Source organism: Carya illinoinensis, chromosome 7 (genome assembly GCF_018687715.1).
Source record: "Carya illinoinensis cultivar Pawnee chromosome 7, C.illinoinensisPawnee_v1, whole genome shotgun sequence".
NCBI lineage: Eukaryota > Viridiplantae > Streptophyta > Magnoliopsida > Fagales > Juglandaceae > Carya > Carya illinoinensis.
Window position 1 is genome coordinate 34,111,925 of NC_056758.1, and position 13,650 is coordinate 34,125,574.

General features: G+C 34.7%; 1 protein-coding gene and 1 long non-coding RNA gene across 3 annotated transcripts; both read right to left on the bottom strand.

Moving 5' to 3' along the window:
- Window positions 1–7,659: 7,659 nt before the first annotated feature.
- On the bottom strand, window positions 7,660–12,768 carry LOC122316517 (alcohol dehydrogenase-like 7). Of its 2 annotated transcripts, XM_043133110.1 has the most exons (10): window positions 12,401–12,758; window positions 12,163–12,299; window positions 12,007–12,053; window positions 10,150–10,475; window positions 9,885–9,967; window positions 9,717–9,792; window positions 9,383–9,447; window positions 9,094–9,189; window positions 8,376–8,540; window positions 7,660–8,073 (listed from the first exon to the last, which is right to left on the bottom strand). In XM_043133110.1, the coding sequence occupies exons 1-10, from the start codon at window positions 12,450–12,452 to the stop codon at window positions 7,957–7,959; spliced, it is 1,164 nt and encodes a 387-aa protein (XP_042989044.1). In that variant the 5' UTR covers window positions 12,453–12,758; the 3' UTR covers window positions 7,660–7,956. The 2 variants fall into 2 exon arrangements, with proteins under 2 accessions (XP_042989044.1, XP_042989045.1); XM_043133111.1 differs by lacking the exon at window positions 8,376–8,540 and having other exon boundaries at window positions 12,401–12,768.
- On the bottom strand, window positions 8,565–9,087 carry LOC122316518. Its single transcript, XR_006244263.1, has 2 exons — window positions 8,919–9,087; window positions 8,565–8,843 (listed from the first exon to the last, which is right to left on the bottom strand). It is a non-coding gene; the product is annotated as an uncharacterized LOC122316518 (long non-coding RNA).
- Window positions 12,769–13,650: the final 882 nt, after the last annotated feature.

Consider the following 13,650-nt stretch of genomic DNA (forward strand, 5'->3'; position numbering starts at 1 on the left):
AAGGAGGTTGAATAATGAATTTGAGAATTCTCAATGGGTAGCTTGAGGTGAGGACATAGGTAGTGGGGCCGAATCTCGTTAACATACTGAATTTGCTTCTCTCTTACCCTTACTCTTTATATTTATTGTTGTTTCATATTTTGTTTATATTTTATATTGTATATTTGATTTATAATTTTTATTTTTTTAAATACAACTCAATTCATCCATCTCTTGTGTTAGTCATCTGAGCAACAGCTACACATCTTCAAAATCAAAAGATGGAGATGGAGGTGGAGATGTAAATGAAAATCGCTTCCGTGATTCCTCAAAAATCTCTTTTTGAATATTCAAGAAATAATCTTGCTGCATTCTATTCATTCTAGCAAGATCTAATTTCATTAACTTCATATCGATCTTCCTTTTTTTCTCCACTAGTAAATCGTGTGCCACAGAATTACTCTTGCTAATCTCTTGTCTTTTCTCAGAAATGTATATGGCTCTGTCATTTCTCATGCCATTTAAGGCCTCAGCAAATTCAGCATCATAAGTTTCTCCGGCCTTCCTCTTTCTCTCATTTTCTTTTGCAACCTTCTTGCATGTAGGTCTCTCAGAAATGACCTATATGTTGTCATCTAAAGTGTCGTCTCCTAATGGAGTCGAGTCTGCAATAGCAGCGCGTTTTCCATGTGGTTTTCTTCTCATTGACAATATGGAAACATGCTGCTGCCATTTTGGTTGGTGTCTATACACCAACAATGTTTCATGTTGTATTTGACCTTCTCAGTCTCTCTATACATGATTTTGACTCTTTCAATCTAAATATGCAAATTTAGTGAGAATGTAATAATAGAATTTCAGTAAAAAATTTCAGAACCAAAGTTCAGTTAGAAACTCATACCTTGTCCTGTTCTGTTGCACCATTTGGATGCAATAATTCTACTTGGGTCACAGCATCACAAAATTTATTTGTGCATTTTTAGATCACCGACCATCAATTGGTCAATGACCCTCTAGAACGATTTGTCATGCTAGGTTTTTTATACTCATTGTAATAATCACTAATTCTCTCCCACATTTATGAGTATTTTTTACTTGTCCCCTGGATATCATCCATGTTAATATTAAGCCAAGCTAACACGAGGAGATTGTCCTCCTCTACAGTGAAAGACACATCTCGTTGTGTTTTCTTACTAGGTGGCCTTTTTTCACCTGTCAATTGTGTTGCTTGGAGTCCAACGTTATCATGGCTGCTAGTCATCAGGGTATTAGAGATTCCTTATTCACCACCTTGCAATAGAGTAGTAAAAAAGAGATCTTCATCAAATATGGTGTCCATCCTTAATTCAAATATTCATGTACAAAATCAAGAATAGTCTCATAACTCCAATAACAGCTCAATACATAAAGTGCTGTCCGAAGTTTAATACAAAATAACATACAATAGCCATGCATGAATTATACTTTAAATATTTACATGGGAACTAATAATAAGGAAGAAACCATAATATACAAACAGTTCAGTATGCAGTTCATATGAAGATAATTAATTCTAGGGATCATAATTTTATTCCACACTATGCACGCATGCACAGAGAGAGAGAGAGAGAGAGAGAGAGAGAGAGAGAGAGAGAGAGAGAGAGAGTGAGGGTCTTAGATGGGTGCTGATGTGATTTTTTACCGAGTTACTTGAAGTATATTGAGATGTGGTAGTCTATTAGTAAGTCCTGATAGGGCCCTTGGCAAAATCTGGAGCTAGTAATCCAAGTAAAGACTTAATTGGTATTATATACATTGATTGGAAATAAATATGTAAACTGAGGTTCTACTTGGACTTTAGAGAGAGTTTTGCTGGAATAGTTTAACTAAATTAAAGCAGAGTTTCTGCACTGAGCGGCAAATTGTCATGATGGAGATAAAGCATTTCTCATACGAAAACTCCTATAATCAATTGCAAATTTGGGTGCCCCTAGGTTTTGGGAACAAATATATTTTCAAGATGCAAATACAACACTTCTCTTATACTTCCTGATTAATATTAAAAGCAAATTTTATTTTTTTTAATTTTTTTTTTATTTTTTATTTTTATGCTTTGTACTTGTAGGTCTCATATATAGAGTGCGTTTTTTCTAATGACCCTATAGAATCACTCTCAAGGAATAATGAATTTCAAGTGCCCCTTGTTTAAGAGTTCCTTCCAAGGTCACCTAAAAAATCAATTGCCAAGAAATTGAACTCGACATTATTCCTAAAGTTGATCTTTACAAATGTGAACCATGGGAATTAGCAAGTTTCTATCTCCTCCTCCTCCTCCTCCTCATGATCACCCTTCAACTTCATAATTAACTAGGTTTCTTTGTTCTTTTTCTGTGGTTTATGTGGTCACTAATTTCTCAGTTTGATTTATGTTAGATGCATGTCATTGAGAATGTTTCAGGCATTCATGTATTAAAATATTCATGTTCATATTTATTTTAGCACTTTTGTGCCATTTTTCTTTTGATCATTGAACTTAATTTTGCTATATATATATATATATGAAATATTGCAAAAAAATCATTTTTTCCGAGTAGAGACCCAGAATGGTATATTTTTGGACTCAGAGATAGAAAATACCCAAATGGATTCAGAACAAACATAGAAACTCGAGCTGGATATTAGAAATCAGACATAGTTTTTGTTGCTCTGAATTCATAGAACTACAAACAAATCCAAACAAATCCAAATCGATGGGTATACGGAATGAGTATCCTTAAAATCAGAGTAAAATGTCACAAAAAAAAATCCCAACAACATTAATAAAATCAAACCCAAACAACAAAATCAAGAGCAAGAATCAAGTTTAGATTTCAGATTTTACCATGTTGTTGGGCGTCGGTGTTGGAGTGAAACTGTGGCAGTGCCGTGCTTGAGAGAAGGAAGTGAAAGACGAAAGAGAAGAGTTGCGGGAGAGAAAGAGGGAAGAAGAAGAGAAAGAACAGAAAAAAATGGAAGAAAAGAAAGAAGGGAGAGACACGGGAGAGGTAAGAAGAAGATAAAGAAGGGAAAAAAAAACTGGAAGAAGAAGAGAATGGATGTGATATATGGGAGGGAAGAGAAAGGAAGAGAACCGCGGGAGAGAGGAGTAGAAATGAATAAACAATGTATTTAGACGTTCTACAGGACTTTTTATCTTTGAAAAATAAGATGAAAATATTGTAATTCATAATTTATATGAAAGGTGTTTGACTAATCCGATGTAGAGCTTTTATTGATAAAATCAGTCAAATATGAAGATGAAAAGTAATTTGAACAAACCAATACCAATACTCTTAGAGTTCTATTTAAACTTAGCAATAGTTAGCCCATTGTCAATGTTCTTATAGCCCGTTCATTCAACTTGAAAATGACGTCACATCAGTCACTGAAGGTGATGGGCGCCCAAATTTCCCCCCAAGTGACTTCACCGTGTTATCATGCCATGCCAACTTTTCCGTACGAAAAAGAAATGTTTTTTTGGAGGATTAGGTAGAGCTGCAAACGAACCGAGTCGAGCCGAGTTTGAACAGGGGGTCTCGAGCTTGATAAGCATATATACGTGCTCGAACTCGACTCGAGCTCGACAAAATTTACAAACGTCTGATCGAACTCGAATCGCATAACATGTATCAGGATTGAACTCGACTCGAACTTGTCTAAGATAAATAAACGAACTAGTACGAGCTCGAGTTAAGAGTTAAATACTCTGTTTTTGAAACCCAATGCCCAAATCGGAAGGCAGCCTCGCTCAGCCCCATCAGAGAAGCATGCAGCAACAGAAGAGAGTAAACAACGCAGAAATTCAACATAGAGATTGAAAACCAAGGGAGAAACATTGCAGAACAAGATGCAAATAAAAAAAAAAAAATTGCAAAAACAGTGACAAACTGACAATGACCCACTCAGAGACCAAACAAGAGACATATGGAGTAAAAGACCCACAACTATTAAACCCCCAACATTGCCCTGCCCATCCGATTGCATTTCTTTTTTATGGGAATAAGAGGAGGGGGAGAGGGTGGCTGACCGAGACGAGGGGTTGATGCTCGACGAACGTGTGGATAAACTAGACCGACGGGAGCAGGCGATCAGAGGCAACGGGAGGAACAGCCACGTTGTGCAATGGTGGTGGCGATGGGGGCTGTGGGAGCAGCTCACGGGTAGTGGCAGCACTGCCAGGGAGAAGAGAGAAAAAATAAAAATGGAAGAAGAGAGATGAAGATGTCGGGCGACGCAGAGAGGGGGAGGGGAAAATACAACGATAGGCACGACCATGTTGTGTAGTGCTGGTGGCGATGGGGGCGGTGGCAGCAGCTCACGAGTGGTGGCAGCACTGGCAAGTAGAAGAGAAGAAAAAAATGAAAATGGAGGTTTTAGGGCTTGGAGACGTCGTGCGGCGCAGAGAGCAGAAGGAGAAAATAAGATGTAGGTTAAGTATTCCAAGCCCCCAAAACGACGTAGTTTTGGGTGGAGTTTAGAGGGCTGGCCTCTATCACACGGGCTGAGCCCTTCATATTATCAAATACAAGTATTAATAATATTAAAAATATGTTTGAATTTATCAATTTCACTATAATTTTTTCTGTTTTTTCCAAATAAATACCAAATGTTGATAAAAATATAGAAATGCAATCTTAACAAAATAAATTTTAATATTGTGCAATATTTTATTTGCTTATATTTTAAGTTACTTATATATTATTTTTTCTTTTATTAATGATTTTGATTTAATGATTCTTTAAATATATAATTTCGAAATGTAAATATTTTTTTATTTTTGGATAAAATTAACCGTTTAATAATAATGAATTGAAATGTTATATTTTAAAATTGAAACGTTATATTCTTATTCCATGAATATGTAGTATACAACATGCATATTCGACTTTAACTATTAAAAGTAATAATAATAGGTGAGATAGTATAATTAGAAAATTCATAATGAATTATGTTATAATTTCATATTAATTTTAAAATATAATATTTTATTATTAATATTTTACTTTCATAGTGCGAGAATGTAAAATAAAAGAGGGAGAAGGCCCTAATGACACCAAAGGCATCTGGTGGATTAAATCTATTTTGGGAAAATAGATCAATATGTGCTTACTATGTTTAACTTTCAAGAAAATAAAAGATCAAAAGACTCTGATAGGATTACATGATTACATTATAAGTATTTATGCCTGATTAGTAGAATTCCAACTTACCAAAATGAATGTATGGAGTTCGAACCCCCTCCCCCAAACTAATAAAAAAAAAAAAACTCTAGTCGTATAGATGTAAGTTGTAAGTTATAACCCTAGCCTTACTTTATCTATACACGTGTAACATGTTTGATGTTTCACTTGATATGAGTCATATACACATATTAAAATATAAGCCTAGTAAATATCAATGTAACATTGATTCATTGTCACCTTTCAATACATATGTCATCAAGAACGCCTAATACATTAAAGTAATATTAAAAAATTACATAATAAAGCTATTAATTTGATATTAAAGCATTCAATTATTCTTGATATAATATTAAATATAGCCAAATAATTAAAATATGATTAGTTAAGAAAGTGTCACAATTAATTAGAGTTGTTTATTTTTATAAACATTTTATATTTGACTCAATAATTCTTTTATGAACTTAATACATTATTATTGTAAAATAATAAAACATATTACTTATACATAAAATTAAAATAACAACATATATTACTCTTATACAAAGTATAAAAAGTAATATATATAGCATATAAAATATATATAATAAAAGAATATATATGTAAATATATATATTACGAGTATTATGACGAGCTCAAAATGAGTCGAGTAGAGTTTATACGAATATTATTCACGAGCCTGAACCGAATCGAGTCGAGATTATACGAGTTTTGCTCGTTTAATATTCGAACCAATCTTAGTGTTCACGAACAACTCATTTATTAAATGAATTGAGTCCGAGTCGAGTTTATACGAGTCGATCTCGAATTGTTCACGAGCGGCTCTGTTCGTTTACAGCCCTAGGATTAGGCCATGCCAATGTGGTAGCTGGCAAGCCGCTAAAGATGCTACTCACATAAAAATATTATAATTATTAAAATGAATTTTTATTCTCGAATTAATAGGTATACCACACCGTCTATATTATTTAAGAGAATTAATAGTAACTAAAAAAATATATAGAATTTATATAAAAAATAATTTTTAATAATAAATCTTATTTTTTTAAAAATATCTGCACGATATTTACACATCTCATGACTATATGTAACATTTTCTCATACTTTATTAATGTACTCAATGGATTAATAATAGAATTTTTCATTATTAAAATCTATGTAAATAGAGGATTATAAAATTAATATAAAATTAAATGTAGGGTCAAACTCTTTGATACAAAAGCAACCTTGACGGATAAAATTGGCTAATGAAGTCTAATGATACCAATCAGTACACCAAAAATAGAGTTATGCTAAAAAAATCTTCAAGGGAATAGAAATTGAGCGTTCATCCTTTCAATGAAAATTCAAATCATTCCTAAAATAAGGAATAGATAGTAGACAAGTTCGGAGAAAGATATATCTTTCCTTAAATAGGGATAACTTGCCTAATATTTAAAGGGTCAGTCATTTTGGATTAAAAGTGAGAGAGGCTAGAAAAATTAGACAAGAAGTTTTGAACAATAATAATATTGAAGAAAGACAGAAGATGGCGGTAGCCGGTCAAAAACAGTTGTTGATCATTGCCTTTGTGCTGTTCGTTTTGGTTGCTTTTCCTGTAGAGGCCAGAAAGTTGGGTGGAAGCGGTTCTTTCTTTCAAGATTTTCATTTTGGTCGTATAAGAATGCTATCCGAAGGTGTTCATACCACGCAACATGAGGTTTATCAGCTTCACAGAATTCAACCCTCTCCTCCCCCACCTCCTCAGGCCAACAAACCCCCTCCTCAGGCCTAAGGAGGGAAATGATCTTCATGAGATTATTATCAGCTAACTTATTCGAAAATGAAAAAAGAAAAGACAATGAAGGGAATTGTTTCAACATTTAAGGAAAAATATTAAATAGAATATTGTGAGAATTATGGTGTTTTGAAGTGTCAACAGTCTAATAATTTTTGTGTTTTTTTTTGGGGGGGGAGACTGGGAGGGCTTCTTTTTGTACTGTTATTATGTGTGAAACTCAGCAATTGTGCTCTTCACAAGTGTGCAATAAATCTATGAAAGGTTGAATAAAAAAATATGAACAATTCTGATATAAAGTTGTGTGATGTTGGGTTTTATTTTAAGAGTTTTGCTATATACAAGCACAGTCGCGTACTAATCTGTGTACTGATACTGATTCATTCATACTTAAAATTTAAATTAACACTGTTTTCAATAAAATCTACTTTTTGACCAATCACATTACATTGGTACACAAATTAGTGCATAATTGTGCTTGTAACTATATTTTTCCTTATTTTAATTAGTAGACAAAATCATCTCCAAGACAGTTTGGGCCGATGAGGCTTATTCGGGAGGTGGACTCGGGGCAAATTTTAATCTATGCCTGCCTCAAGGTCTAAAAGCCCATCCGTGGCCTTAGTTACTATATACAGTACCATACAAACTTCAGACATTGACAGCATACATCCGAGAATTCAAGAAGAGTTAGCTAAATGGGAATTAGATGACAATAGTTTGTATGGATTAGCAACCTTAATGGGGAAATCCAGTGCATTTGCAATATCATAGAGAAGCATTCAGTATTTAGTTTTGTATCATTCTTGCAGAAAATAGAAAGTACCCAATGTTTAAGACAGCTGTTATTTGATCAAACTCTGGAACAAGCACATTGCTGAATTAGAATTCAGCAAAAGATAAAACGCCATGGTAAATGTAGAACTTCTTTGTTGTTTCTGTCGTCGTCATCATCGTCGTACTGTAACATAATCAAATTCCAAAAATTCCATGGAAGCTTACTTATTTGTCCATCCAAATTACACAACGAAGACTCTCCCCTTGAATGAGTAGATCAAAAGCTTTGTTGATGTCGTCAAACTTTACCTCATGTGTTACAAATTCATCCAGCTGCAGTTCCTGATGTATTTTTTGTTTTGAGAAAAAAAGAAAGAAATAAGAGAATTTTAAAACAAGAAAAAAGAAAAGAAAATCATCTATATATATACTTATTTTTGCTCTATATATACCGCCTCAAAGGCTCAGAAACAACCAGGTGGTCTAACCTAATTATAAAGTTGAAAAAAAAAAAAGTAATGATCATGCTCTCCAGAGATACAAATAAAAATAAAGAGAGAGAGAGAGCCAAAAAAATGGAATTGTGCATTAATTTATGAGCTCATTGACATTATCAAAGATAGACACCATAACGGGTCAATCACCTTGTCCAAATAACGTTTGATAAGGATGGGAATATCAGTTTTAGCTTTGATTCCTCCAAATAAGCAGCCCTTGAGGCTTTTACCACTATGAAGGACATCAAAAGAGCTCAGGCTCAATGTTGACCCAGGCTTGTCCGCTCCTAGAACAATTGTCTTTCCCCAACCCTGGTACACAATTAGAGCAAGTTCTTGGGAATTCTACTTAATATTATGTCACAAATTAGTGTTTAGTGCACCATGGTTAATACAAACAGAACAAGCATATTCCAAACATTTGAAGAAAAAGAAAAAAAGTAGGGCAACGGGCATGTAGTACACAATCAATAGCCCAATTGAATGATTTTGATGCGCTCCACCTTCTTGTGCTTGAGTTTTCTCTTCAAAACACCATAACTTTGACTAGTGATCAGATAAGCACCATACTGCATGAACTTCATTCAGACGTTTGCTCAAGTCAACCAAGCTTATCTGGTCATCCACCCATGAATTAATTTCTTATAATGGGTATAAGATCAATTTTGATCAGCACAATTCGAGCTATACCCCAACTTGTCTTGATTAAGTGAAGCAGTCACACAGTATCTCTACGATGGAGAGCAGCTTCTTGAATTGAAATTCAAGTGCAGAAAGACATCCAACAGAAGGTATGTTACTGATGCATCTACAAAGACTACAACAGTATGCGAGTGTTTTGTGTGCGTGTGTGAGAGAGAGAGACCTTTCGGCATGAGGCATATGCTTCCTGCACCAAGGATGCCAATCCAACACATTCAAAGCAATAGTCTGCACCCCCACCAGTTGTCTCCTTGATCACCTGTTGAATGAAACAAAAATGAACTGCAATATATTAATAACAGGAATATGTATATCATTAGTACTTCTGCCATGAGTACATTTTCAACCCACCAAAAACATAATAACCAGTATAAGAACAATTTATCGAAAGATGAGTGATAAGCATAAGTATAAAACTCAACAACAGTCCTTAAACAACTATAAGAGCTAACCTGGCTCACAGTTTTATTTCCACAGTCTCCAGCATTGACGAATTCTGTGACTCCAAATTTTTTTCCTGCATTAAAAAGAGTCAAAGACAAACTGTATCATCAAAACCATGCCATCTAATGATTTGATTATAAAGAAAATTATTTTTACTGGTATATTAATCGACTTTTGGTTAATCTAACCAATAGCTGACTAGAAACATGAACAACCTCAGTTGAATCAGCTTGAGTAGATGATATGAAGCATATGCATTTTACATAGAACACAGATGCTCCTTACTTCTTTAAGATGATTCCAGAGTTAAATATTACTGTAGCTCAAATAAATTGCACTCACCAACTTCAAACTTATCTGGGTTCAAATCCACACCAATAATTTTAGTAGCTCCACATAGTCTGGCTCCTTCTGCAACCTAGAACATCAACTTATAACAATGAGCTTTTCCCCACGGCATACGAAAGAGAAATACATGGAAAAATAGTGCTAAATCCAGCTGGTTCATACAGCTAATCCAATCGACCCCAGCCCAAATATAGCAACAGTTGATCCTGTCTCCACATTTGCTGTTCTCCAAGCAGCACCAACCCCTAAAAGCCCAAATATAACAAAGTTATAATTATGTGAAAGGCTCCCATTCTCTACAAATTATGGGTTTCTAACTCTAAGTTCAATCTTATATGCATTATCTCTCCACTATAATTGTTTATTTTTAGTTAATGTGCATAAACTCAAGTGACAGTGCCATACATAACATTTGCATGACAATTACCTGTTGAGACTTCGCAGCTAAGGAGGCAGGCCCTGTTTGGAGGGATTGATGGATCAATTTTCGTTACATGGGCAATATCTACCACTGTATACTCGCTAAAGCTTGAGACGGATAAAAAGTGATATAAAACCTCTCCTTTGAGGTCAGTGAATCTGCTGGTCTCATGTCTGGGCATATAAGGAGATAGTTTGAAAGGGAGGTTTGAACATAGGTTGCTCTTTTTTGATCTGCAATCTACACACTCTCCACAATCTGACAAGAAAAAGGGGATGACACTATCTCCTTCAGTTACTTCATCTACGCCCTCCCCTACACTTTCCACAATCCTATCACATGTAAAAGTTGGTGGGAACAAATATCAGTTTTTAGCCATCCCCTACACTTAATACAACCTTATCACATGTAAAGTTTGGTGGGAAGAAATATCGATTTTACAACCTAAGTGTTTGAACTCTAAATAAGTCTGAAAAATTGATGGACCAATGCCATCTAATGCATGTGCATAATTAACTGTTGATGCAAAAATCTGTCAATCGCATTTTCTTAAGGTAAGGCCTGTTTAGGACAGAACAAGAATATGATTAGGAAAACAGCATCTTTATGGTAGCACTAACAACAGACAGAACACGATTGCATTGATAAAGATGACTTAGTGTCATGCAAATGCAATAAAGACCATTATCTGCAAAAGTACCATTCTGATCATCCCATCAGTTACCCTACACAACTTTATCAAGGGAAATGGAATTTCAGCACATCTTATCTTTTAAAGCTAAAACAATAGGCAAAAGCATATCAATAGAAGAAAAATTGGAAAGCTTGGTGAATGTTTATTTATATATTTTTTATGTGACAATGGCAACCGTAGTTCATACTGCATGCAAAGAGCTTGGCCAGGCCTATGCACAAGGTTCTAAAAATCACCTCATCAGCGAGCTCATACACATTCATAAGCAAATCAAGCGATCCAACAAGAAGCAAAGGACAGCCATGAATTCTTAATTTGTTGTTGGATTTTGTGATAAAGATCTTTACTAAATTAAATTTGTTAGACATATGTGATCACTGACAATTTTTTTTCCCCCCGGCCCCGGGGGGAGGGGTTATATGAGTTATTGTTAGAAATATTAGATTAGAGTACAGTGGAAGCATTTGCCTCGAGTAGCAAATCTTAGATTGAGTACGGTTGTTCCACGGACTTCCAAAGTCGTTGTTGTTTGTCTGGAATCATCCTCCTCAATAGTGGAGTGTACTACGTGGTAAAAAATCAAAGCAACACCCACATGTTTCATAGCCTAAATGTCGAGACTAGAGAGACTCATACTTGAGAGAGAGATTTTCACTTTTGTGTAGAAAGTTTTTCACCGAAAGGGGGAATGGGCTATATCTAACCTCTGCAATTGTAACTTCCGGCCATTTTAATGGCCAGCCTCTTGTAATGAAGTGGCCGTTTGGCCACTTCAATGTATGTAACATCCAGCCACAATTAGGCTGGACATGAACGGCCAAGGGGTGTTCGCACTTTAGGCGCACCTCATTCCTACAGTTACCAACTGCAATTCCTCATCGGCATTATTTACAATGCAAGATTGAAAAGAGGAAAAAATTACATGAATTCACTTTTTCTAACTTAACCGAGAAAAGTGAATGTTAAACAGTAATGGAATATACATTGTAATCTCTTAAACATGTTAGAGATATGAATGACCGGACCCTAAGAATTAACAATACATACTAAAAATTCAACACACGCCATCACGATAATAAGCATCCCCATGACATCATCCCATGAAAAATTGCAATGAATTAGAAAAGCGATAACAAACGGAAGAATGTAACACTAAGTTATATACTAACCCCATAGCTTCGTGACCGAGAATTCTTGGAAAAATTGCCGGCTCATCCTACAAATATCAACAATAACATTAATGAATGAGAAAATTTTCCAAGAATTTGTAACATTCATATTGAAAGTTTGAGTTTTTCAGAAATAGCATGCTTCGGGATACCAACCTTCATTTCCCAGAAAGAAATATCGGTGCGACTGGGAGAGGTGCATATGATTCGAACTCGAACCTCACGATCCATCGGCGGCGCCACCATGATCTCCTCGATCACCAATGGCTCTCCTGGTTGGCGAACAACCGCAGCTAATAAAATACATAAGATCACGAACAAATTAGTTTCAGACACTTGCATTATAGTTCAGAAAGAGCAATTCATATTAGAAGAGCTTTTACTCAAGAGGTACCTCTGCATTTGATGGGCTTCCCCCTAGTTTTACTCGACTGCTTTTCGTCCATGGCAACCAAAACCCACACAGTATATGTATGTGTGTGTCTCTGTCTCTCTCCCTCGCTGGTTCGCTTGTTCACTCTTATTAAGTGAACTCAAAGCTGGAGTGGTTACGTGTGGTGGGCGTGACGATAAGGTGCCCAGTTCATGGAAATGCGTTTTTATAATCCAATGAATCAAAAACTTTTAAGAGATGGGTACCCTTAAACCACTGCAATGGATCTGAAATTTGTTGATTAGGACATAGACATGGGTTGTTTGTTTTCCTTTTGTGGGTGACAAAAAGCAGACAAGGCGTCAGCCACATGCGAAGATTTTGAACGTTGCCCGTTGGGAACGTTGCACTTTGAGAACCACATGGAGGCGGGGAGGTAGGTAGCTTTGCCCTTTCGTTAGTAAATGCCGATGCTGCATGGTAGTTGGTGATAACTTGTTAAGACGACCCTTTCTTTTTGCTGCTAAAAAACTTAATAAAAATATAATTCATAGCTAATCCATTTTTATTGAAATAAACAAAGTCTTGATACCTACGAGATAACTCTTACCTTTTAACTCCTTTTTATTTTTTTGCCTTTTTTTTATTTTATCTTTTAAAAATATGATAAATTATTTATTTTCTTAAAGCTTATGTATTTTAATGGCTTAGAACTTTTAATTTCTTTTTGAGCATTTAATTTTTAAAAATACTTAAAACTGTCATAACTTTGATAAATTTAGTACTTCTAAAGGCCACATGGGCTATTTTATAATTTGATTGGTGAACGCAATTAATTTGTTTAACTTTTGAAAAGCCCAACAGGCCTGATTGTATAGGATCGAGTTCACTATAGTGTGTGTAATTTTGTGTCTCCTGCCTTTTTCTTTTAAAAATTGCTACATACATTAAATAATTATATAAAATAAATTTACAAATTAACGTAATTTTATAAAATTTATTAAATTTATGTTGTAATAAAAATAATTTTACAATTTAGCGTACCACATCAAGTGATATTAATTTGTATATTTATTTTTATATAATTTATTTATATTTAAAATATTTTCCTTTTATTTTTTCCCTTAATTTTTTTCTTATAGTTTTTATCTGATCCAAGTCAAATTTAAAGTATCGATCAGGTCAAAAAAGAAGAAGAAAAAAACAGTTTGTCTTTATTATGTTTGTTTGTAGAGGTTGAATCATCTCTTTATATAATTAGTGAGAATAAG

Bases quoted from the DNA above. Each gene is read 5' to 3' on its own strand.
- LOC122316517 (XM_043133110.1), bottom strand. From the start codon at position 12,452: ATGGACGAAAAGCAGTCGAGTAAAACTAGGGGGAAGCCCATCAAATGC. The intron at 9,968-10,149 runs GTAATTGTCATG...TTGGGCTTTTAG, and splicing joins TAGCTGCGAAGTCTCAACAG to GGGTTGGTGCTGCTTGGAGA. The intron at 9,793-9,884 runs GTATGAACCAGC...TTGATGTTCTAG, and splicing joins TGGGGTCGATTGGATTAGCT to GTTGCAGAAGGAGCCAGACT.